Source organism: Protopterus annectens, chromosome 2.part2 (assembly GCF_019279795.1).
Source record: "Protopterus annectens isolate FY-2018-M chromosome 2.part2, PAN1.0, whole genome shotgun sequence".
Taxonomy (NCBI): Eukaryota; Metazoa; Chordata; order Ceratodontiformes; family Protopteridae; genus Protopterus; species Protopterus annectens.
The window spans coordinates 517,590,592-517,616,507 of record NC_056730.1 but is presented as its reverse complement, the minus strand read 5'-3'; the positions used below and the strand labels follow the sequence as shown (position 1 = coordinate 517,616,507).

General features: G+C 43.0%; 1 protein-coding gene across 1 annotated transcript in view; it reads left to right on the top strand.

Annotated features, from left to right (window-relative positions):
* The window catches only part of DOK1 (docking protein 1), a 1,066,004-nt gene that overhangs the window by 630,384 nt on the left and 409,704 nt on the right, over positions 1-25,916 (top strand). Inside the window, exon 3 of the mRNA XM_044063984.1 lies at positions 7-118. Within this exon, the coding sequence (XP_043919919.1) occupies positions 7-118 (112 nt within the window). The remainder of the gene's footprint in view (positions 1-6; positions 119-25,916) is intronic.

Below are 25,916 nucleotides of genomic sequence, written 5' to 3'. Positions count from 1 at the left end.
TTTCAGACTCCTGGTGATGCAAAGAGAACCAACTCTCCAGATACCATATCACAAAATTGTCCTTCAGAAGCATCCCTGCAGATGGCTGAAAATAGCATCTATTTTTCAAGAGACCAAGGTAAGTTAAAAAATATTTTGATTTCCTTTTCTTCTGTAAGTCAGTAGGCAAGCAGAGTAGGCATGCTGAGCCTTTATGTACTGGAAAAAGATGTGTGTTAAAGCAAAGATTTCCCATTACTATTGCCTGAACAGTACCCTGCCTACAGGGACTTTAGATCATAGGAAGTTACTAAGCTATTGACCCTGAGGCCTTTACAAGCCCAGACAAGAATTTAATTTATTAAGACCCAAATGTGATAAAATGTAAGTGTGGCATTCATTTTAAAATCATTCTTATAAGAGTTGCGTTTAAAGTTAGCCGATCACTGAGCAATATAAATTGAATTGGGGCTTCTTCAGAACCATCACAGCTATTGTTTTCTTGGATAGGAAGGACGGGCATATTTAAGATTTTATCTACTGATTGCCTAGAGTTACTTTTGAAGGACCATATCCATGTATCTAAATTTTATTGAAGAGAAGTTGGACACATCAGTTTTGTGGCACTAAGTCTCACTTACAACCTGAGCAGATGTGGCACTGTGGCACAGAATAACAAAGCGTGCTGTTTCGTGTTGCTGATTTGTGTTCACTTGTGAATCCATGATGTAAGGGAACAGTATCAATGGGGAAAAAATATGAGTATATATTTTGATGTCCCTCCGTGAGGCTAGAGTAACCTCTGGAAGCGATGGGCATGTTCAAGTGCAGTTCTGTAGGGTACTAACATAACAGTAGGTCTTTGAAGGCAGAGCGTTGTAACTGCAAATCTTAACATCTGGATTTGCCCATTTTCTGTATCTCATTTTGCAGCTGGAGTTTTCTCAGCAGTGCCTATTTTTCCTGCAAGGAACCATCCTAGGTCTTGCACCATGAAAGGTATTGACATATATCTGGCACAAAACTCCCTTATAGATTCCAGCTGTTCTTCACTGTCTTCAGTTCTGCATGCTAGCATGTCCTTCACGGAAATGCATTTGTTGTATGCAAAGTCCAATGCTTATCAGCACTTATATGAGTAAGTATCATAAAACATTTTTTTTCAAACAATTTTGTAGCACATCTCAGTAATAAAGTTGCAGCTATCCAAATATGAAAAAATGTGTCATAATGTAGAATGGTGTTTTGGCAAAATCATAAACTGACAATTACCACATTATAAACTAATAACAGTGTGTACTTTCTCCATGGGGGAAGGTGAGGTGAAAGCTTTTACTGCTAACAGCGATCTGTCCTGCCTATCTGCTGTTGTTATAAAAAAACCTTGCACATCTGTGAAAAAACATAATGTCTTTAGGCAGGGTCACCCTAAAAGTGTATCATAACATTAGGACAAATTCACAAGCTCCCAGGTAGTGCAAATATATGGTGGGAGGTTGAAAGTCACAGTACTACAGTACTAGCTCTGTTACAGTATTGGGATCTTATGATTTTTCTGAAGACAAAATGCTACTAATTAGTTTTTGACAAAGCCATGTCTAGTTTATAAGAAAGTTAGCATTAGTAGGTGGCACTGTAGTAGAATAGATAACATCAGGGTACCTTGAAGAGGCAGATTTTATCAAATTAAAAGGTAATAGAATGGGATAGACATGTCCAGTTTGGTAAATCACAGATGTACCTTATTCTGCCTTGATTAAAGAAAATAATGAGCTCTGTTCACTTATGTAATAATCACTATGAAACCCAATCATGAAGGTGAAGAGCTTTGCTGTGGTACCTTATAAGTAACACTGACATAAAGTCATTAATTATAGTCTTTAGAGGCATGTGGATCTAAAACAGTACTCAGCAGTGGGTTTGCTCATGAAGGGTTGAAAGGCTGATACGTCAGTACCTTTGACGCTTCTAATAAAAGGTTGTTAGCAAGAAATACCGTGGCGACCCCTAACAGGAACAGCCGAAAGAGGATGATGATGATCCTCTGTAACAACTGGGTAATAAAGAGGGGTTTTGCTGCTGTGATGTGAAAAATCTGATCCTAAAATGAGGAGAGGTTGACTTTGTTAGCTGTAATATGGAGTAGTTGTATCTGGTTTATTGAACTGAAGTAGATAACAAAAAGTAGAGTAAGCACCAAGTAACAAGGTAGCTTTGTCACTTGCAGCAAGTAACAAGATAGCTTTGGCACTCGCAGCAAGTAACAAGATAGGTTTGGCAGTCGCAGCAAGTACCAAGGTAGCTTTAGCAGTACCTTTGGCACTCGCAGGAAGTATCAAGATAGTATTGGCACTCAAAGCAAGTAATAAGGTAGCTTTGGCACTCACACTGTGTAACAGGGTAGCTTTGTCACTCACATCATGTAACAGGGTAGCTTTGGCACTCGCACCATGTAACAATGTAGCTTTGTCACTTGTACCATTTGACAAGGTAGCTTTGTCACTCACACCATGTAACATGGTAGCTTTGGCACTTGTACCATGTAACAAGGTAGCTTTGGCACTCGCACATGTAACAAGGTAGCTTTGGCACTCAAACTCTTCCATGTAACAATCGTTTTATATTTTGTAAATAAAACTTATTTCTTAACAGTTTGCTGATGCTAGAGTGTTGTGTGAAATTAGAAGAAGAAAGCTGCACTGTGAATGGCTAGACCTGAAACTAGGTGTTTCTGAATAATGTAGCATGTTAACAAGTTAATAGAATCATGCAGATCATGAAGCTAGAGTTGTTTGAACTTCAGGTGATGTTTCTGGAGCAGGAGTTGTTTTGAATATTACTTATGATGGTGCCAATTATTTATACATTTGTTAAATGGGTAGATGTGCTGGCTTCCCATTTCAGGCATGGTCCCAGGCCAAAAAGCAAAAATAAGACAGCGTGTTGCATTATGTTGAGATGCAAGAATAATTACAGAAACACAACAGTGACACTCTCCTATTGTATGCAGTTTAGGGTTGCTACCTTTTCAAATGCCCAAACTGGGACATTTTTGGTACAAACATCAGATTTTGCAGGCCAAAACATTCCCAGGGCCAGTACAAAGGACAGAGCTTCTTGTTGTAGCATTTTAGTTGCTTATTCTATTTCTGATAACATTTAGGTGTTTCAGATACAGAATAACTGTTTTATGCAAGTATTACATAACATATAGAGATACATTTTGTCCTAATCTCTGAGGACATTAGCCATTTTGTCAATTTTTTGGCAGGATACAACTGCCCAAAGTGGGACAGGTGGCAACTCTAATGCAGTTATATAATGATGAAAAACAGCAGAGCATAATTAGGAAATTGTATTTAGCAGAAATTGTGCCACCGAGTTGTAAACGTCAAGGGGGTACAGTAGTATATCAAAAAATGAAATTAAAAATATAATTAATATATATATATATATATATATATATATTTATATATATTTTATGTATATATATATATATATATATATATATATATATATATATTTATATATATATATATATCATATGTAAATAGTATTGCTGTACCAAATTATATACATGTCCATGAAGGTTTGGGCTTTCTATCAGAAGTTTAGAAGTATGTTGGCCAGTGAAAAAAAATTAGTCATTGTTCATGCTTTGTAATTACTTATATTGAAAAATTATTTTACTTCAGAAGAAGTCCAAGCTTCCCTTCCGAGCCAGGAAGTGCAGGAACTAAGTATTGAAAAGCATGTTTTGCATTGTCACTGAGTTAATAAAGTCTTGCAGAGAAGCAGAGTTAATTTAAGCTGACTCTTCTGTAACTTAGTTTGTGATGCGTAAGAGCAGTAAAAAAATAAAAAAAGATACTTTGTTAACATTAAAAAATGAAAAAAATGCATTTTAATGGGCTCTGGCCTCTATGATGCTCTTCTTTGCTCCTTGATCCATGTTTGTATGATAAAAAAAAAACAGTTCTGAAACTATCCCTACCTGTCATCCCCATTCTTGATTTTATTTTATTTTTTAATTTTAAGTAAAAAAATAATAATAATAAAAATATTTAATCTGTTGGTGCCTTTGTGAAAGAAAACAATGTAGTTACTGTTCTTCCAGCACAAATGTAAAAGTACACAGCTCAGCAAGCATTTACATGTCTACTATTCAGTGTTGTATGTAAATATGGCCATGTAGGAAAAGAGGAGGTGTGAAGGTAGGTGCTCCCCATTAGGTCCATTAACCAGTGCAATAAGTAGCCTCCCTGAAGTGAATGCTTTCTGTTTTTAGAAGAACCTTGGGTTGATTAAAGATCCCCCTGAGATAGGTTACCACTGCATCATTTGTCTTCTGGTTGAAAAGATGCAAGGCAGCCTTAAATTGGTTTCTAAATAAAAGCTTTATTCTTCTTCTTATTCAGTGGAAACTGATTTAAGCCTGCTTTGCATCCTTACAACCAGATGGCGAATGAGGCAGTGGCAACTGATACTCAGTAGGAGAAACCACGCATTGTAATCTTCAATCAACTCATGTTTCAAAAGAGCAGAGGGTAAGTAACAAAAGTCCTTTTCAGGACTACCAGCATATCTCTGTTTAGTGACAAAGAAAGAAGATTCAAGGAGACCAGTTGTAGATCTTTCAGTTCTCTGCATTACCCTTGGGTTGTCTGTTGCTCCAAGGGTATTTACAAAGTGTCTAGCTTCTGTAATAGCAGATTGCAGACTGTAAGGCATTCACATTTTCTTTATTCAGATGGCTTTCTTATCTTTGTTTAGTCTTTTTCAAAGTGTCAAGAATCTCTTGCTTGAATGAAAGATATTGTGCACAGACTGGTGTTCCAGGAGAACATCCAAAAGTCCTTTTTAACTTCTCAGAAGACTGTTTTATGAAGTGTCTCATAGATACCTCAGTTTAAATATCTTGTCTTTCACATGAAGTAGTAGATCTGCATTTAAATCTATTCCTGAGTTTTTCCACTTGAATCAAGGCTTCAATAAGGGAATTTCTCAGTATGCTAGGATTCATGGCATCAGTGATTCTCACGATTCCTCTAGCAAGACTCCACATGAGGAAAATTCAATGGTACGTAAAATCAGTGTGGTTCCAACATCAGCATCCCCGAACATTCCAGATTCCAGTTTTGGGGTTTGTGAGGTGCGAGATTCTTTGGTGGCAAGAGAGTTTTACCCGAGTCCAGGTCTCTCTTTTTCCCTTTTGGCTCCAGTACAGGCTGTAACAACAAGCACCTCAGACATTGCTTTGGAGCAGTGTCTATTGGGTAAAGGTGCAGAGTCTTTGGAACAGAAAAGACAGACTAAAACACACAAATGTAAGAGAGATGTTGGTACGTTAAGTATCTGAGATGTAGTGGGCCCTGAAACATGGAGACTGGCTGAAAAACCGACTTGTATAATAAGTCTGATATGGCCATTTCTCAGGATATTCCCTTTTCTCCGAGGTATGGCAATCTCAGAGTTGGTATATATAAGTCTGGGGAGTCTCCCCACATTGCGGGTGGTTGCAGGAGGGCTTGCCCCCTGTAAAAAAGAAGTTTAAAGGAGAACAGCAATGTTTAATGTTTGCTCTTCCCCTGTAGTTTCAGTCTCTTTTTTTGGCTTGTCACACTTGGCATTTTGAGTGCTGACATTTCAGTAGGGAGCCTGTTGGCACTCATAAATGCTGGCAACATGCTGAATCATCTGTGGTCTCCTGGACCATTACAAATGTTCACAGACAGCACCACAGTGATGTAGTACATAAAGATGGGGGAAACAAATTGTGCCCTAAGTGCAGACTATCCATTGTTGTCTGGGGTATAGATCTGATGCTATCTGTGTCATTATTCATCACAGATGGGTCTTGGATCCAACCTCAGATCTGACCCGGCAACTGTAGGACAGATCCAGAGCTCAAGCACCTCCCCTTTCCATAATCCCTTGTTAACCTACAACCCCAGATCTCATTTGCAGCGGAAACATTATGGACGTCACTCCAGCAGCTCAGGTGAAAGTTCAAATAAGTGCTATGTTTTTTTTTTTTTTTTTTTTTGCTCCAGTAATGTGCCAGTAGTCTACCCTTTCTTCTTGGATAGTTTAAGGTATTCTTCCCCTCCAGTAGCAGTTTAAAATTATTTTTGTTGGTTACCACCCTTTTTACCAGTCCCTTCCTAGCTAGTCAGGTTTTCCCTAGCTAGTCCCTCTCTTCTTCTCCCATTGTTTTTTGTGGGTTGTGATCCTTGTGTGTGAGTGCCTTTTACCATGTCCGATAGGCCATTGGGCTTTAAGAGATGCTCCTCATGCGGACGGAAAATGCCACATTCTGACTTGCACAAGGAGTGTGTCTACTGTTTAGGAGAGAGTCACTTGGAGATTGAATGCGACTTTTGTGCCACATTCAACCCCTGGGCTCTCATGGATTGCAGGAATAAACTCCTGCTTGAGGGGCTTGCTAAAGGGGGCCCTCTAGCCTCCAGTTCCCTCTCTAAAACCCTCCTGGATCGCAAAAGGAAGGACTCCTTCTGTACCTCGAGGGATTCCCCTGCAAAAAAAAAACAACGCTGTTGGATCGCAGATCCCCAGATCTCAGCCCAGCCTCTTCGGTTTCAGATCTGAGCTCTACATCTCCAAGAGCCTCTGGTCACCCATTGGATCTGAGTCCCTGGATCCCAGGAGGCCCCAGATCCGACTTGGCACTTGCCGTCTTTGAATCCAACCCCTTTATCGGACCCGTCTTCAGTGCCGATGAAACAATTAGATCTGAAGGTCCCGTCAGATCTGATTATTATAGACAGTTCACCCTCGAGGTCTAGAGGTTCAAACCCGAGGCATAGGAGTCTGTGTCCCTTCTGAGACCACAAGACAGCATCAGGATCTGCAGCCAAATCAGGATATTCATCAGTGTTCTCCAGATATTCCAGAAGTCTGCTCCCCACCAACATGGACAGGATGATGAGTAGTTTCCTGAAAGCTCAAATCAAGTTGGGTTTGTTACCTTTCCTATTTCAGTTGCCCAGGGGATCTTCCCCATCCAGGGGACTCCACTCTCCTTGTCTGATCCCCCCAGGCTTGGACTTCCAGGATTGGAGCATCCCCTGTGAGAGGCTGTCAGTGTTGAATATTCCCCCCTTGCCGACATCATCAGGGTCCCTGGCAGGCTCAGTTCCAGTGCACTCAGAACTGGCTGTACCTCAGCCCCTTGAGGTCTGTGTGGGTTCCTAGATTGTTGGATCAGGACCAGAGTATTCAGACTGTTCCCTTCCCTTGGGGGCCTCTGAGCTGGACAGCTTGGAACTGATATCGTCCGGAGGCATCGGTGCCAGGTCGGAGTCCTTCCTTTCCATATGACTACGGCTGTGGGGGAGGACAGAGGGGCTTCATCCACCCCATCAGCTGTCAGTGCAGTAGAGAGGACCTTCACCAGCTGGACAGTTACCTCTCCTTAGGCTCTAGATCCTCCACAGCCCATCTCTTTTGGGCAGTGAGCCTGCATCATCCTTCCAGGGTCATCCCTCCCATGAGTGCCTTCAGATGGGCATTACACCACTTTGGGTCCCTGCCTCTTCCAAGGCCTCCCCAGAGCACACAGTGGAGGAGCCTTCTCAGAAAACAACACGCAAGAGGAGGCACTTGGGCTTCACTAGAGAGTCCCTCAAGGAGGACATGGACTTCAAGGAGGGAGATGGTCCCCCACACTTCAGTCTGAGGGGGACCTCCTCAAGATCTTAAAGCAAAAAGGCGGTTGGTCTTCCCCCACCCCGTCTTCAGAGGAATAGGTGTTCCTGAAGAACTTCGGGATGGGCTCATCTTCTACCTTGGTGTCCCACCCCACCCCCACCCCCGCCCCGCTGATGAGCTCATACAACTTATCACCAGCAGGGTGTGGAAGGAACTAGGCACAGTGGAACCAGTTCCCAAAAAGACACATTTCACCCATCTGCCAAGGGATTTGGTCTCGGAATTCTCCACTTCTCTTTCAGAGTTACTGCCTCTAGAGAGACTTAAGTTGATCTGCCCGAAGCTTTCTACTCTAACTTCCTTGGCTAGCCCTTTGATGAGTTTGCTCTCCAGTGCAGCAGAGGCCACCTCTTGATTGGCGGGCACAGGCATTGCCATTAGACGGCATTCACGGCTTCATCTTTGTGGGTTTGCTGAACCTTTCAAGGCATCCTTTACCAATACCCCTTTTGATGGGTCAACCTTGTTTGGCCCATCCGTCAAAGAGACATTGACCCACAGTGAGCAGGAGGGGAAGACTCTGTCCGCAGTCAGGATCAAGTTTTCTACTCCTCTGAGTTCCTCTTCTAAGAATCAGAGGGGGTAGTAAGAAACTTGGTTCAACAGGATGTAGTCCTCCGTCCAGGATGCTCCTCAGGAATCCTATTCTACTGGCCAGGGTAAGGGGATTCAATGGTAGATGCCACCCTAGAGGCAGTGGAGATCCACAGAACCAGGGCTCCAGGGAACCTTTTTCAGAGATGCCCACTCAGTGCTCCTGAGGTGTTGCCCAGCTGTGGGGGATGACTCTCCATTCACCCACTAGCCTAGACAGGTGTCACTTCAGATCAGTGGGTGCTAAAATCATTTCCAGTGGTTATTTCATACCCTTCTTTCAGCCCCCTCCTATCCCAAAATCTCTCCCGGACATTCCACCCCTACAGAGGGAGTTGGCCTAGCTCAAGGTCCAAGACTTTATTCAGAAAAGAGGCATTCAAGAGGTCCCTGCAGGACAACAAGGATCTGGAATTTACTTCTTTTTGATCCCAAAAAAGACCGGGGACCTACTTCCCATTTTGGACCTCAGCCAGCTGAACCTGTCAGTCAAGAAGTCCAAGTTCCAGATAGTCACTGTACAGTTCATTCTGCCTCTTCTGCGCAAGGATGATTGGATGTGCTCAGTGGATCTTAAGGATGCATACTATCATAACAAAATCGACAGACACTCCAGGAGGTACCTGCACTTTCAGCTAGGGACCAATGATTACCAGTTCAGAGCCCTGCCCTTTTGACTCACCACAGCCCCCCAGTGTTTACCAAATGCATGGCAATGATAGCAGCTCATCTTCAACTGCAAGGATTCCAGGTCTTCCCATATCTGGATGATTGAGTACTCTCAGCCCCCATGAGGCATCAACTGTCTATGGCCTCCGACTATACTCTCCACCTCTTTCACCATCTGGGAATCACCGTCAACCTCACAAAGTCAAATCTTCCATCCTCTCAGAATCTGGAGTTATTGGGGTTCTTTTAGTCACCATGTCAGAGACTGCAGCATTCCCTCCCTGCAGGGTTCAAATCATTCAGGACCAGGTCCGTCAGCTGATGACTCTCGATCATCCCTCTGTCCATTTAGTTTTGCAGGCTCATGGCTCAATGGCAGCAGCCATTCAGCTGGTGCCTCTAGCCAGATATCACATGCGGGTACTGCAGTGGACCCTGCCAATTGAGTAGTCAGCTCAGGTTCACCCCCTGTCCATGCCCATCAGGATTTCTCGGGTGGTCAAAAGCCATCTTGCTTGGTGGCTTTAGATTCAGGCTCTATTTACAGGCAGGCCCTTTTGTCTTCCCCAACCCAAGACCACAGTGACTACTAACACCTCCCGACTGGGGTGGGGCATTTTCGAGGAAGGACAATTCAAGGCACATGGTCCCCCGTAGAGACCAAATTGCATGTAAACATCCTGGTGATGAGAGCAGTCTTTCTAACGTTGCAAGCCTTTCAGGAGTGTCTCCCTCTCTGGACTATACCAGTTCAGACAGACAACGTGGCAGTAGTCTGGTACATAAACAAGCAAGGAAGAACACGTTCTTATCCCCTGTGCAGAGAGGCCATGAGAGTGTGGGAATGGGTGATGTCTTCCAGGCGCTTTCTTCTTGCAACACATATTCCCAGCAGTTCCAGCGTGTTAGCCGAAAAACTCAGCAGGTCTATCCTGAGTCCTCACGAGTGGTCCCTGAACCCATCAGTGGCACATCGGATGTTCAACCATTGGGGTCTTCCTTGCTGCGACCTGTTTGCCTTCCCTGTCAACCACAAATGCAGCAATTACTTCACCCTGATCCCCCCAGAGGGAGAGTCTCCTAGGGATGTTCTGGTTCACAACTGGCTGTCGGGAATCCTGTATGCTTACCCTCCAACTCCCCTTATCCGCAAAGTACTGCAGAAAGCCCATCACCTGAAGACCCTTCTTATCCTCATTGCCCCCTTTTGGCCTTGCCAGCGGTGGTTCTCCCTGCTTTGGTCTCATCTGAATCATCCTCCCTGGATATTGGATCCCATTCTGGATTTCATGTCTCACCCTTGGGGGCTTCCTCTACCCAGTCTTCAGTCCCTTTGGTTAACCGTATGGTTCCTCCAATTCCACTGATTCTTGCCCAGTCCAGGCTTTCCTCTCTGGTGAAGAATATCATCTTAGCCTCTCAGAAACCATCTACTATAGTATATTCCAGCAAGTGGAGAAGGTTCTCTATTTGGGCTAGACAATGTAACATTGACCCTTTCTCAGCCTCTATTCCTGACATTCTGATGTTTTTAGCTTCCCTTTTTCTGGAAGGGGCTAGTTTCTCCATGATTAAACTTCAGTTGGCGGCCTTCTCAAATTTTCATCTGAACAAGAGTTCCAACTTCTCTTCCAGACTCTGTAAAGCCTTCTTTAAAGGAGGAGTCTTCTTCCTTCGACCTCCAATCAGAGATCCCTCCATGGGATATCACCTTGGTGTGCAGTCTTTGACACAAAAGCCCTTTGAACCCTCTGCATTTTGTGATCTTAATTTCCTGTCCTGGAAGACCGCTTTTCTGGTGACTATTACTTCAGCTAAGAGAGTTTCTGAGTTGCAGGCTCTTAGTATCAAGCTTCCCTTTCTGGATTTTCGTAAGGATAGGGTATCTCTCAGAACTAATCCTTCTTTTATTCCCACAATTTTGTCAGAGGTCAACCTTAAGCAATCTGTTCAGCTCCCTGTTTTCTTCCCTAATTATTCCAACAAGGGGGAATATACAGTGGATATAAAAAGTATACACACCCCTGTTAAAATACAAGGTTTTTGTGATATTAAAAAATGAGACCACAATAAATCATTTCAAAACATTTCCCACCTTTAATGTGACTTATAACCTGTGCAATTTGATTGAAAATCAAACAAATCTGTTAGGGGAAAAAATATAAAAAATAAAAAATGTACAATAAGCTGGTTGCATAAGTGTGCACACCCTTAAACTAATACTTTGTTGAAGCACCCTTTGATTTAATTACAGCATTCAGTCTTCTTGGGTAAACACCTGCCATCAATTAAAGAGACTCTGATTGACCCGAAATAAAATTCAGTTGTCCTGGTAGGATTTTCCTGACATGTACTCAGTTGCCTGCTACAGCAAAAGCCATGTTTTGCAGAGAGCTTACAAAGTATCAAAGGGATCTCATTGTTGAAAGGTATCAGTCAGGAGAAGGGTGCACAGAAATATCCACAGCATTGGATATATCATGGAACACAGTGAAGACAGTCATCAAAAAGTCAAGAAAATATGGGACAGCAGTGACATTGCAAAGAACTGAACTTCCCTCCAAAACTGATGAAAAGACAAGACAAAAACTGGTCAGGGAGGCTGCCAAGAGACCTACAGCAACACTGAAGGAGCTGCAGGAATTTTTGGCAAGTACTGGTTGTGTACTACATGTGACAACAATGTCCCGTATTCTCCATATGTCTGGAGTGTGGAGTAGGGTTGCAAGATGGAAGCCTTTTCTTACACAGCAAAATATCCACGCCCGGCTAAAATTTACAAAACAATACATCATCTCCCATGTGGGAAAGTGTTTTATGGGCTGATGAGACCAAGGTTCAATTTTCTGGCCACAATTCCAAAAGGTATGTTTGGAGCAAAATCAAAACTTTGCATCACCAAGAGAACACCAGCCCATGGTGAAGCATGGTGATGGCAGCATCATGTTTGCTTTTCTTCAGCTGGAACTGGGGCTTTAGTCAAGATGGAGGGAATTATGAACAGTTCCAAATACCAGTCACTTTTGGACCAAAACCTTCAGGCATTTGCTAGAAAGCTGAAGATGAAGAGGAATTTAACCTTTCAACATGACAATGACCCCAAACATACATCCAAATCAACAAAAGAATGGTTTCACCAGAAGAAAATTAAAGTTTTGGAATGGCCCAGCCAGAGCCCAGATCTAAATCCAATAGGAAATCTGTGGGGTGACCTGAAGAGGGCAATGCACAAAAGATGCCCTCGCAATCTGACAGATTTGGAGCGCTTTTGCAAGGAAGAGTGGGCACATATTAACAAGTCAAGATGTGCCATGCTGATAGACTCTTACCCAAGAAGACTGAATGCTGTAATTAAATCAAAAGTTGCTTTAACAAAGTATTAGTTTAAGGGTGTGACACTTCTGCAACCAGCTTATTGTAGGTTTTTTATTTTTTATGTTTTTCCCCTAACAGATTTGTTTGTTTTTCAATTGAATTGTACAGGTTATAGGCCACATTAAAGGTGGGAAATGTTTTGAAATGATTTATTGTGGTGTCATTTTTTTAATATCATAAAAACCTGGCATTTTAACAGGGGTGTTGTGGAGGATGTTTTCCTGGAATCCAGTTTGACTCCTGACACCCTCACTCCTGCACCCAGAAAACCAGACAGGTACTACAGAGTCCCTGACTCACACAAATTTCTTTTTAAACATCCTACTGCTGACCATAAGATAATTTCTCAAGAGCCTAAAGGAATTAAAGCAACCTCTGCTAAGAATCCCACCCCCTCAGATAGGGATTCCCAAGCACTAGACAGATGGGGTAAAAATATATACAACTCAACTAGTTTTGCTATCAGAGCACTAAATTGTCAGTTCCTTATGCTAAAATTTCAGCAACATACCCTGGAACTCCTATGTCTTCCTTTCTTGCTTGTGCAGAATCTAAAGAGTTACAAGAGTTAATGCATTTTGCAAGTCAAGTAACCAAACACACCTTGCACTGTGGTTTTGACACCCTAAAAGCTTCTTGCAAGGCAGCAGTCACCGGATCTGTCCTTAGAAGGCATGCATGGCTTAAGAAACAGCTCTTGCCAGACCATGTCAAATCTAAATTGTTGGATGCCCCCTTGCACAAAGACAACTTATTTGGCACTAAGGCAGAAGAGGTCTTAAAAATATGGAAGCAAAAGCAAAATCTATGCAGACAGTTACGAATTTCTCACAAGTCCAGCCACCTAGGTTCACCAGGCATTGTCCCACCAAGCACTGGTCCTTTCCTGCTCCCACCAGGCCAGTTCGGCCCAGACCCCGGGGAACCAAACCCCCCAGACAGCAGCCATAGGGAATGCAGAGATCTAAGCAGTGGACTACATCCACTTCAAAACCAGGGAGTTGTACACCACCCCCTTATGGTAAGAACTTACAATGACTTATCTCCCTATGCCCACCTTCACTTACCCCTAGGAGGAAAGCTCTCCTTTCACAAAAGCACCTAGGCCACCATTACCAATGACCGCTGAGTTCTCAACATAGTGTCCCAGGGATACAAATTTTCTTTCCACACCCTTCCAACTCCAAAAGGGTTCCCAAATCCACCTCCAAATCAGTGGGCAGAGGCACAAAAACAAGTCCTTTCCCTGCTCTCTATGAGGGCAGTAGAGCACGTTCTTGCAGAACAGAATGGCCTAGGTTTCTACCCCAAACTTTTTCTGGTACCCAGAAAAGAGTGCACCTGGTGCCCCATCCTTGATCTATCCATTCTAAACACCTTCCTGGTGATCCCAAAATTCAAAATGCTCACCCTCCAGCAGCTGCTACCCATGCTCTCCAAGGATGCTTGGCTAGCCACTCTAGACCTAAAAGAGGCCTACCTCCACATTCCTATCAGGGAATCATGCAGGAAATATCTCCGTTTCAGGGCAGGATCTCAGCACTTTCAGTTCTCTGCGCTTCCCTTTGGCTTATCTACTGCTCCCATAGTTTTCACAAAGTGTCTGGCTAAAGCCAATGCCTTTTGCAGACAAAGGAATATCCAGATTTACCCATACTTAGACGACTGCCTTATTCAGGCAGACAGCCAGGAAAAGCTGCTCAAGCACCTGGCCTTTGTAATGTCCCTACTAACCTCCCTCGGGTACGCAATCAACAAAAAGAAATCCAAACAGGTACCCACCTAAAAGATTATATTCCTGGGAGCAAGCCTGGACACAGCATCCCAGATGGCATTTTTTACACCAGAAAAGCAAACTTTTCTGACAACCTACTTCTCTCAACTAGCCACCTGACCCCAGTTATCTGCAAGGAAAATCCTGAAAGCTCTGGGGTTCATGGCTTCTTGCATTCTACTCATTTCATATGCCAGACTGCATATGAGGAAACTTCAATGGTACCAAAAAAGCCTTTGGGTCAACACTCTCTCAAGACCTGGAGACTCTTATATCTATAATACCTTGCCTCAGAAAAGATTTTCTTTGGTGGGCACAGCATGCTCCCACAACAAGGGACTACCTTTCTCACCACCCCCACTGCCCAGACCCTCACCACAGATGCATCAGACTGTGCCTGGGGAGCACTCCTGGATGGCAGATGCATATAGGGCCAATGGAGCCCACAGCAAATCCATCTGCACATCAGCCAAAAAGAGATGATGGCTGTCCAGCATGCCTTGATAGCTTTCAAGCCCCTTCTCTTCCCAGAGGCTCTCCTGATCAAAACAGACAACACCACTGTGATGTGGTATATCAACAAGTGGGGAGGGACTCACTCCTACCCTCTATGCAAGTTGGCCATGACCATTTGGCACACAGCCTCTGCCATGCAACTCCACCTGTTAGCACAATTCCTACCAGGTTCTCTCAACTCTCTGGCAGACCACTTAAGCAGAAGTCTTCTGGACCCACATGAGTGGCAGCTCAACAGATGAACCTTCACCCTAATAACTCAGAAGTGGGGCACTCTGAAGGTCGACCTGTTTGCCTCCCACACCAGCCATCAGCTCAGCAAGTTCTGCACCAGGGACCATCACTGCATGGCTTAGAAAGTTGATGTCCTGTCCTTCCCCTGCATCAATCTATTGGTCTATGTCTTTCCTCCACTACCTCTCATCCCCAGGGTACTGCTCAAAATAAAAGAGGAAAAAAACAAGGACAATTCTTATAACTCCAGAATGGCTGAGCCAGCATTGGTACCCCTTGCTGCGCAGCCTGTCCCCACTGCCACCATGGCATCTTCCTCAGATTCCAAACCTCCTGACCCAGAGGGAAGGGGAATTCATACATCCCCAATTGCAGACAGTCAATTTGGCAGCTTGGCTTATTCCCTAACCCCCAATCAATCTGCCAACCTCAGTAAACGGGTTCTAGATGTTGTACATGAGGCCAGATGCCCTAGCACTAGAAAGTCTTATGCTGACAAATGGAAACAGTTCTGCACCTGGATTCAGGCTAAGAGAGCCAATTCAGGACAGCCCTCACTCCCTCTCATCCTGGATTACCTAGCTGACCTGCTACACAGTGACCTCTCATTTTCCTCTGTTAAAATTCATGCCTCTGCTATCTCTGCTCATTTTCCCACTGAGCTGCTCCTTTTCTCACACTCTTTGATCAAACAGTTCCTAAGAAAGGCTAGCAACTTGAGGCCACCCAGAAGAGTACCAACCCCAGCTTGGGACCTTAACTTTGTGTTGGAAAAGCTCACCCTGCCCCCTTCGAACCAACCTCTTCGGCAGAGCTAAAATTTCTCTCCTGGAAGACAGCTTTCCTTCTGGCCATCACTTCAGGCAAAAGGGTCTCCGTGCTGCAAGCAGTCATGGGTGTGGAACCCTTCATCATCTTCCATGCCCAGTTCCTCAGGACTAACCCATCCTTCATGCCAAAGGTGGTGTCCAGTGTGGCTCTCAACCAATCCATTCATTTGCCCACCTTTTTTCCTAATCCACAGAACAAGGGGGAAAGGATCCCGCAGTCTCTAGATGTACACAGACAGCACAGATTCTATCTAGACAGGACTAAATCCTTCAGAAAGTCTGATCATTTGCTGGTTAGCTTTGCTGCAGGGGCAGAGGGCAAAGCCATCTCCAAACAAACCATTTCCAAATTGATAGCACGCTGCATCCATTTCTGCTACAAACAACATGGAAATCCTCACCCCAAGGGGGTCAGGACTCACTCCACCAGAGCAGCCTCCACCTCTGCAGCTTTCCTCAGAGGAGTCCCCACCAGGGACATCTGGAGGCTGCCACCTGGACATATGTTCACACCTTTACCAAACATTACCACCTGCCTATCTTCTCCAAATCCAGGGCAGAGTTTGCCTCTGCAGTATTGTAAGGCATCCTAGCCAGCCCCAAGTTTCCTTGACTGTCTCCACCCATTTCCTCAGCTTTGGGAATCAACCCAAATGTGATGACTGCAACAGTGAAACACAAAGAACATAGTACAGTTGTGTACACTTACCATAAATGTGGATGTTAGAGTGTATTCACTGTTGCAGTCCTGGTTTCCCTCCCTCCATCCCCCTCTTCTTTCCTCTCTTTCATTACAAGGGACATATTGGTACTTGCTTTCTACTGGTGGTCTTCTTCCACCAGAACTTGGCTCCCACTTGGGGGGTCCTGACAGGTTAGGGCAAGAAAAGCTGTCAGCAGTCTTACTTTATACTACTGACGACCTGATGTCAGTCCTGAAATGACAGCAACTGACGCAGAAATACTAAGCCTCTGGTATTTGGGCTGGCTGAGGGCTACTCTGGCAGGGATAACCCAAATGTGATGACTGCAACAGTGAATACACTCGAACATCTACATAATTGTACACGACTGTACTTTCCTTGCCTCAGATCAAAATGTAAACGTTGTCACCCCTTTAGTTAACTGCCTCTCACTTTGTGACATCACCATCTATTCTTAACCATGTATCACCTTACTTTGCTCTAGTTCTTACAGATTGGTATAGTAGCACTTTGCTTTTATGCTCTGGCCTCCTTGTATTTTTAAATAATAATTGCAAGATCTAGGTACTTGGACTAGTGCTTTAGCATAGGTGTTAATGGGATCTAAAACTCCCAATCTTCAGGGTAGTCTTTTTCTGCTTTAGCCATTTTATAGAGATACCTCTGCAGGCAGTGGTAACATTGCACAGTGGCTGCAGTGGTCCATTTTTATTTTTCATTGCCTTTTCATGGATAGGGCTTAGGATGACTCTGAACTACAGCAGTTAATTCTTGGCACTACACAAAGTAAAGCGCTTACAGATCTGCTATGTATAGGCGCTAATCTGAGTGCTTAATCAAAATCTGTTAAGCAGAGCAGAAGCTGCTAATGATCAGGAACAGTTTCTCTTGCAGAAATTTTGAACTGACAATAGTCTAGATATATCTGTGGACAGTTGTTGTTGTTGTCTTTTGGCTTTTCCTGGTTAGGGGCCGCCATAGCGGAACTCCGGTCCGCTAATGATTGGCAGTAGATTTTGACGAACGCCGAGGTGCCAGCTCGACATTCAACTTTCAATGAAGGCATGCCCATTTACGCACGTCTTTCGAATGCCCACCCAACTGCGGGGAGGACATGCAGACTCCACACAGAAGGCACTCCTCGCAGTAACTATACATTAATTTTTTTCCTTCTTTAAGTAATCATGGTTCAGAATTGGGATGGCTGTGAACATTCTTCTCAACTGTACCTGGATTTGCAGAATATTCCTGATTTTGCCTCATATTTTTACCATGTCCATCTTAAAACTTTTTGATTTTGCAGTAAATCACAAGTGATTTTTGACAGTAATACCACAAATTGCATTGTGAAATTTAAGTGAATTTGAGTAGTATTTTCATACAAACAGAGTAATGTGTGTGAGTTTGTGTGTGCGCGCACATGCATGTGTTTGAGTGAGAGAGACGTCATCATGTGCTTCAGGTGCTCTCAAGTTAAACACTGAGGAGTGAAAATTAAAAGCAGGAAGCCTTATGAGATGCATGCTTCACAGTTAAAAAAAATTATTAATTAATTTTTCTATACTGATATGGATTATCTTCATCATGGTTATGGTATGACCATGATTAGGACAAAGCAGGTAATCAATGTAAGGTGGGGTAGGTATTGTAAAACATTACTGTCACAAATTTCTCCAATCACTTGCCATTTGAAATAATTCTGCAGTTGCAGTTCCATCTTTAATTCCTTAACTGCTGTAAAGCTTTTTAGTTTCTTTCATGCTTCTATATTTTTTAACAGCAGTAAAAGTTGTTTTGTAATTTAGCACAGTTACAAAACAAAGGACTTTTACAGTAACTACAGAAAAAATATTTCAAGCAAGTGATTTGCCAAATTACTTTGACTACAAAACTTTGTTTCAACAGGGAAGTGAATGGGGACAGCATAGTAATAGATGAAGAATGGGAAAAGGATGACCAGTAAGCAAGTATCTGTCAGTATGTGAAAATGCATCATTTCAGCTGCTTTTTTATTATGCTGATGCCATTTGTTTGAATGAATGTTGACTGATAGTATTTTTATTGCTTTCCTTGATCTGTTGCTTATCGGAACATTGGCTCATTGAAAACACTAGATTTCCTAAGGTATTCAGATAAGTTTGGGTTCCAAAATATTTGCAGAAGTTTTATTTTTATTTTTCATTTATTAACCAAGTAGTCTGGTCATGGTGCATTCTTTTCATTCACAACTCAGTCCATATGGCTGAGAGTAAAAGCAGTATGTATGCACACTTCAGAGTTGGTAGTCAGTTAGTATATTTTGTGGTAGTAAGGGAAAATGGAGCAGCCATAGAAAAGCACGCAATGTCAAAAAATACAAACTATACATAAGCAAAGTGACCACAAATAAAAATTGAACACCAGACCCTGCAGTTCTGAGCTGTAGAATTTAACTACTGAGCAACTGTGCTGCCCATGGCTTGCTTAAAACTTATTCCCAACTGAAACAGTATTTGTCTGGTACTTTTCTTTAAACTTTGTAATTTTTTCTTTCATATGTACTAGACTAAAAAAGACATTCACAGAGAGCAGACAGTGGCAGTTGAAACCACCTTATCTTCCAACTACAGTGCACATGAGCAGTCTCCTTTTATAGTTATACACAGCTGTACTTACAACTCCTCTCTCAGGTGCACCACACCTGCACAATTATCATCACCTGTCACATAGGCAAACTATGTGGCTACTTAGGGTACTATTCTGCTACAGATGCGGTTCCACTTTTCTTTCTTTACTTGTTTTAAATAAAAAAAATAATTTCTTTACTTTAAAATATTAGCCCATATTGTTTGATTTCAAAGGAAAATCTGCTATGGTGCCGTAGGTGGTAAGTATTGTACAATCTGACCTCTCAATTTGTGGGCTTTCTCCGCTGTACCATCCACAATCTACCTGATTTGCTGCCTAGTTTGTGAGTAGGATGGTGCAGAAACCCAACAAATATGAAAGTGTTCAGTGGATGGTATAGCTGCTGTGTGAGAAAAGGTGAAGATTCTATCAGTGGCTTTTTTCTTTTGTTTAAGATGATAGCATATAACCAGATATGGGCAGTGGACAGCTTTGCAGGCTTGGACTGTCCATACCTCTCAACTATATCACATTTCAAGGAACATTCTTCATCCACACTGTTCCACACTGAAAGAGTGTGTCAAGTATTCATTGTTAATATTTTTTAGCAAATATGCATTAAATTGAATTTGGAACCAAGGAAATGTGAACAGGGCCCACCAACTAAGCTGTGGTTTGCAGCTTATTTATTTATTTGACATTTGTTGACTGGGTTAGTCCATCTGGGCTAAGGCCCTTTTTCAGTGGAAACCCGGGGAGAAAAGCTCAATGATTACAAAAATATGTACAGTTTACACAAAGGAGAAAAACTGTTTCTAGTACATGAAGAAGAGTATTTAACAATGGACAGCACGTATACAATAACAATACTGATACCGGATAGCATCCACTGGAAATCTGTACAGTGAGTATGAAATTTCAATACAGATTACAGTTAACATACACTGATGGCTAAATACCTTCAGGTAGGTAGACTAGGAGAGATTGAAATTAAAGTAGAAAGAAAAATAGAGGGCAGTGGATGGGTAGCAGTGAAAAAAAGAGGGATAAGACTGCAGGATAAGTATGTTGAATATTCTACTGAGTAGGAAAAGGTTTTTGAGGGGGAGAAGGGGGGAGTTAGGAAAGTAGAGTTGGGTCAGAGAGAAAGAGGTGGGGGGAGTAAGGAAGGTAGAGTTGGGTCAGAGAGAAAGAAGTGGGAGATGGGTCTAGAGGGGGAGATAGGTTTTATAGATGGTGATAGTTGTCTTCACATTGCAATGTATTTTTGTCTGCTTTCAGATGCTTTCTCCTAATAATGCTGCTGCCTTCATATTAATTTACTAGAACGTTTGTTTGTGTTAGTATGAAGAAACCATTATTAACCATGCTGTGAGCACTCTTGTTGAAATTACTAGTAAATGTTCCACATTTTGTCCAGTTATAAGATATAATGTCCCATATTTTAGAGACAGATGATTGAAAGCTGTGAGGCTAGCAACGGTGTGTTTGTGCATTTGTTGTATAAAATAAATTTGAAATTTATTATTGCCATTAATTTATTTATTCACTTTATTGTAGTCAAACATCTAACAAACAGTGAAGTATCTATAATAGCTTTTATAGGGCTGTCTGAAGATGTGAATGGCTCACCCTGCTGTCACTGGTTATTCTGGCATTGCAATGCTAATGAGATTTGTAAGAAGTAAAATGGAAAACTTCAGCTAATGTCTGTGTGAAACAAGGCAGAAATGCCTTAATGTGATCATTATTAGGCGCTACTGGAGCGTGGCATGGTTAAACTATGCTTGTGTGAATGGCTCACCCTGCTGTCACTGGTTATTCTGGCATTGCAATGCTAATGAGATTTGTAAGAAGCAAAATGGAAAACTTCAGCTAATGTCTGTGTGAAACAAGGCAGAAATGCCTTAATGTGATCATTATTAGGCGCTACTGGAGCGTGGCATGGTTAAACTATGCTTGTGTAAAACAAAACTGAAAGGCATTACTGTTGCTATTATTTTTTTTTTAATCATACGCATGAGGTGTACCCAGTGAACAAACTGTCAATAAATGGTGGTAAGGAGGGCCTTTCTGTGAATACAAATGACTGTTCCTTTTGTTATTTGCACAGTGTAACTGTCACTAATCTGGCTTTGCAGGGTTAGCATGCATTTGTACAAAGTATGTTGGAATATTTTACCTTCTGTCCAAGTGCATGAAACAAAATTTAAAATACATTTCATTGGTTATTATAAATTTTTTACCACAGCCGTCTGAAGTGAATGCAGTCAACAGTGTGGCTATAACTGCTAGGTACGGGTGTAAATGTGGATGCAGAAAAAGGGCCCTGCTGACACAATCAAGTTAAACAGTCCATTAACTGGCAGTACAGGATTAGCATGCATTTGTTTAAAGCAATTTGGAATACTTTGCTATGGCCATTTTATATCACAGTTGGGCAACCAAGATGTCCTTCATGGATGCATCTGCAGTCATAACAACCGGGGTTGTCCTGTCATCAGGCAGCCCTTCGGTCGGCCGGATTCCAAAGTCCGGGTCCGGCTGATGTCGCACTTCACCCGGCGTCATCTCTGCTGGTCGGTATAAAGGCATCAGCCGACGCCATTTTCCTCAGTCTTTCTTGCTGCGTGGCAGAAGCTGTTCGCAAGTGCCGGTCGGTCAGATCCAGAGATTACTACTACCGAATACTCAAGACTTCTAAAAGCTGACTCTTTCTTGCCTCAGCCGATGTCAGAAAAAGTCAATAACTGTTTAACTTGTGGGAAACAAATACCTCATAAAGATTTCTACTCTTACTGTTTGCCTTGTTTAGGCCCAAACCATGACGTAGCAGCCTGTTTGGCCTGTGCCTCATTCAACCGTCGGAGTTTGCTGAACAGTTTTTCGGCTCAGATTTTGCGTGCATTATGCCGTCGGATCCTCCCACTACCCAAATTGTTAAAAACGCGAAAAGACCGACACTAACCATGGTTAAGCGAAACGAAAACTGATCAAAGTACAGCCGAATCAATGACTACTTCTGAGGTTCCGGCTACTTTACTTGAATCGGCCTCAGAAATTTTACCTACAACAGTGGTTTCTAGTGACTTATCAGACACCATCCCTTTGGATGTCTCTACCCCAGCATGTGGTGCTGCTAGGCCTCCTGCAGCCATGTCTATTAAGGCCTTTGCCAGGGCTAAAGCAGCCAAATCTACTAAATCAGTGCCTGTTAAACCCCCCTCAACCAGGCCCACTTCTAGTTCACAAATGCTTACTCTGGCAGAAGATTTAATATCCTTAATTAGGGGATCTCAATCTCACCCAGACAGGGCCTCTCAGCCCCCAGAAAAGAGACCTAGAGCAGAGCCCCCCGAGCCTATGTCCTCTGATGATTCTGCGGATGACTCAGATATTACAGACCAGCCAGAGGCTCCTTTCTCCAATTATGAAGACTCAGATGCTGAAGAATCCATTCCAGCTGCTTCTCCACCAGAAGAATTCTCCTTTGGGGAAACCTTACATGCCATGAGAGAACAATTCCAATGGCAGGAACAGGATTTCTCAGATTCCAGAAAAAGACTTAGGACTTTTCTGCACCTACCACAACACAGGCCCTTAGCTATACCTCCTGTTCTCTCTGTTGTGGACGATGCATTTAATGATGTTTGCACTGCACCAGATTCCTTACCTCCAGCACCTGCCAAGCCAGATAGATTTTACAGGGTGCCAGACACTCATCATCACCTATACAAGGCCCCACTTGCAGACCCCGAAACTATATCCCAGGGGCCAAAGGCAGTAGCCTCGACCACAGCAAAAAACCCTATTCCTTCTGAAAGGGAAGCCAGGTCTTTAGACAGATGGGGCAAAAAAGTTTACACCTCTGCTACTCTCTCAGCTAGAGCTTTAAACTGTCAGTTTCACATGATACAATACCAAGAGTTTATGCTTGATCAGTTAACTAAAAAGCTATCCTCTGATGACTCTATAGATAAGAAATATGTATTAGAAATGGTAAATAACATACAACAGGTTAGTAACCATTCCTTAAAATGTGGCTATGATGCACTGGAGGCTTCATTTAGATCAGCCATGACTGGCACAGTGATAAGAAGACATGCATGGCTGAAGGAACAAGTCTTACCGGATCATGTTAAAGCTAAGTTATTAGATGCTCCTATGGATAAGGCCAGTTTGTTTGGTACACCTGCCCAGCAGGTAATGAAGAAAATGGAAGAAAAGGCAAAATCTGTACAAACGGTTAAAGATTTCTTGCAGGTTCAGCCCCAAGGTTTAGCAGGAACTGGCCTGCCAAAATTGGTCCTTTCCTGACTCCACAAGATCCCAAAGGGGCAGGAATAGACGTTCCAGAGGCAGAAATCAATCCAGAGGGTGCCTACAGAGCAGTGGCAAGGTAATAACAGAGGCACAGGCACAGCCACTACCACTACAACAGTACAATCACAGTGACTTGATTCTAAGAGCCCCTAACAGTGAACAAATAGCAGCACCATTAGGCGGAAAATTGACCTTATTTTCGAAGAACTGGCACTATATCACAAAAGACAAGTGGATTTTGCAAACCATAGACCAAGGTTACCGGTTCCACTTCCACACTTTACCAGTCAAAAGAGGAATGCCAAACCTGCCTCCAAATCAAAAACAGAAGCTCTACAGCAGATAATGCAATTAACAAAGATGAGAGCTGTGGAAAGAGTGCCAATAACAGAACAAGGCAAAGGATTCTACTCCAGACTATTCCTAGTTCCAAGAAAGGAAAAAGTTGGAGACCTATTCTCGACCTGTCCACCTTAAACACATACATCATTGTCCCAAAATTCAAAATGCTGACCCTACAGCAACTTCTTCCCATGCTGGGCAAGGAGTGTTGGCTGGTAACTCTAGATCTCAAGGAGGCATACCTGCGACCAATTTGCAGAAGATACCTCAGATTTCTTGCAGGATCAGAGCACTATCAATTCTCAGCACTGCCCTTTGGCTTATCTACTGCTCCCAGAGTATTCACAAAATGCCTGGCATCAGTAATCGCCACTGCAGACTACAGGAATCCAAATTTATCCATACCTGGACGACTGCCTGCTACAAGGGGACAACAAAAGCAAGCTGACAACAGATTTACAAAGGGTCATTTACTTGCTACAAGCACTGGGATACACAGTCAATTTACAAAAGTCAAGGCTGATTCCATCCCAAACAAGGACATTCTTGGGCGAATTGGACACAGTAAAACAAATGGCATTCCTAACTGCAGAAAACCAAAAAGAACTCCCTCTTTACTTCTTGGCACTAACAAACCACAACAAGCTAACAGCAAGAAAAGTTCTGCAGGCCTTGGGCTTCATGGCATCATGCATAATCTTGGTTCCACATGCCAGACTGCATATGAGAAAACTACAGTGGTACCTAAAGAATTTATGGTCCCAACACAGGCACAGCCTAGAAGCAGAAATTCCACTAATCCCATGCCTAAAACAGGAGTTCCTATGGTGGGCTCAAGCATGCCAGTCAAACCCAGGCCTACCCTTTCACAACTATCAAGCAAGCCAAACCATCACAACAGACGCCTCAGACCTAGGATGGGGGGCTCACATGCTGGACAAATGCATAAGGATTGTAGGACCAGCTTCACCTGCACATCAACCTAAAAGAAATGCTAGCAGTAAAACTGGCAATCCAAAAATTCAGACCATTTCTCAAAGAAGGCCATTTGATGATAAGGACAGACAACACCACAGTCATGTGGTACATCAACAAACAGGGAGGCACTCATTCATACCCCTATACAGAATGACTTTGGACCTTTGGAACCTGGCACGCTACAACATCCAGTTACAGGCAATGTTTGTACCGGAAAGGAGAACACTCTAGCAGACATGTTAAGCAGAACCACCTCGGATGCTCACGAATGGATGCTACACCCGGACATCTTCAAGACCATCGCAAAGAAATGGGGAATGCCACAGATAGATCTATTCCTCTCAATCACCAGCTCAAAAATTCTGCACAAGGACATTCCATCCACTTGCATGGAAAGTGGATTCGCTCTCCTTCAGCTGGAAAGGTCTGACAGCATATGCATTCCCACCTCTTCCCTTGATACACAAGGTATTACTAAAAATCAAGGAGGAACGTAAGGATAATCCTGATAGCTCCGAACTGGCCAAGACAACACTGGTACCCATTGCTGAGGAGCATGTCTCGGGACAAAATGTGGTCAATACCCTGATGCCTTTGATGTTAACTCAGAACAACTACAGCATCATGCATCCAAACCTAAAAACGTTGCAACTGACTGCATGGCACATCACATAGCAGCAACTAATCCAGATCTCTCCCAAAGGGTTAAAGACATTATCCTTGAAGCCCGCAGACCTTCAACAAGAAGGAACTATGCAGGAAATGGAAAAGGTTTGTCATTTGGAGTGCTGAAAGAGGAAAAGATGTGTCGAATATAGATATTGCTAACATTCTGGAGTACTTGGCAGAGCTTCTACATACAGGCCTGTCCTATTCCTCCATCAAGATACATGCATCAGCTATTTCAGCAGAATACAGCTTTGATCCACCTGTCTTCTCACATCCTCTACTCAGACAGTTCCTCAGAGGGATCAAGAATGTAAAACCTCCTAGGAAACCACCATTGCCAGCTTGGGATTTGAACTTTGTGCTAGAAAAGTTGACACTGCACCTTTTGAACCAGCAGCAACAGCAGACCTACAGCATCTATCATGGAAAACTGCTTTCCTACTGGCAATAACCTCAGCAAGGAGGGTTTCTGAACTTCAGGCCCTAATGGCAGTACAACCCTTCCTAATCTTCCACCAAGATAGAGTGTCCATGAGGACTAATCCTACATTTATGCCTAAGGTGGTATCCAGAGTGTCTTTAAACCAGGCA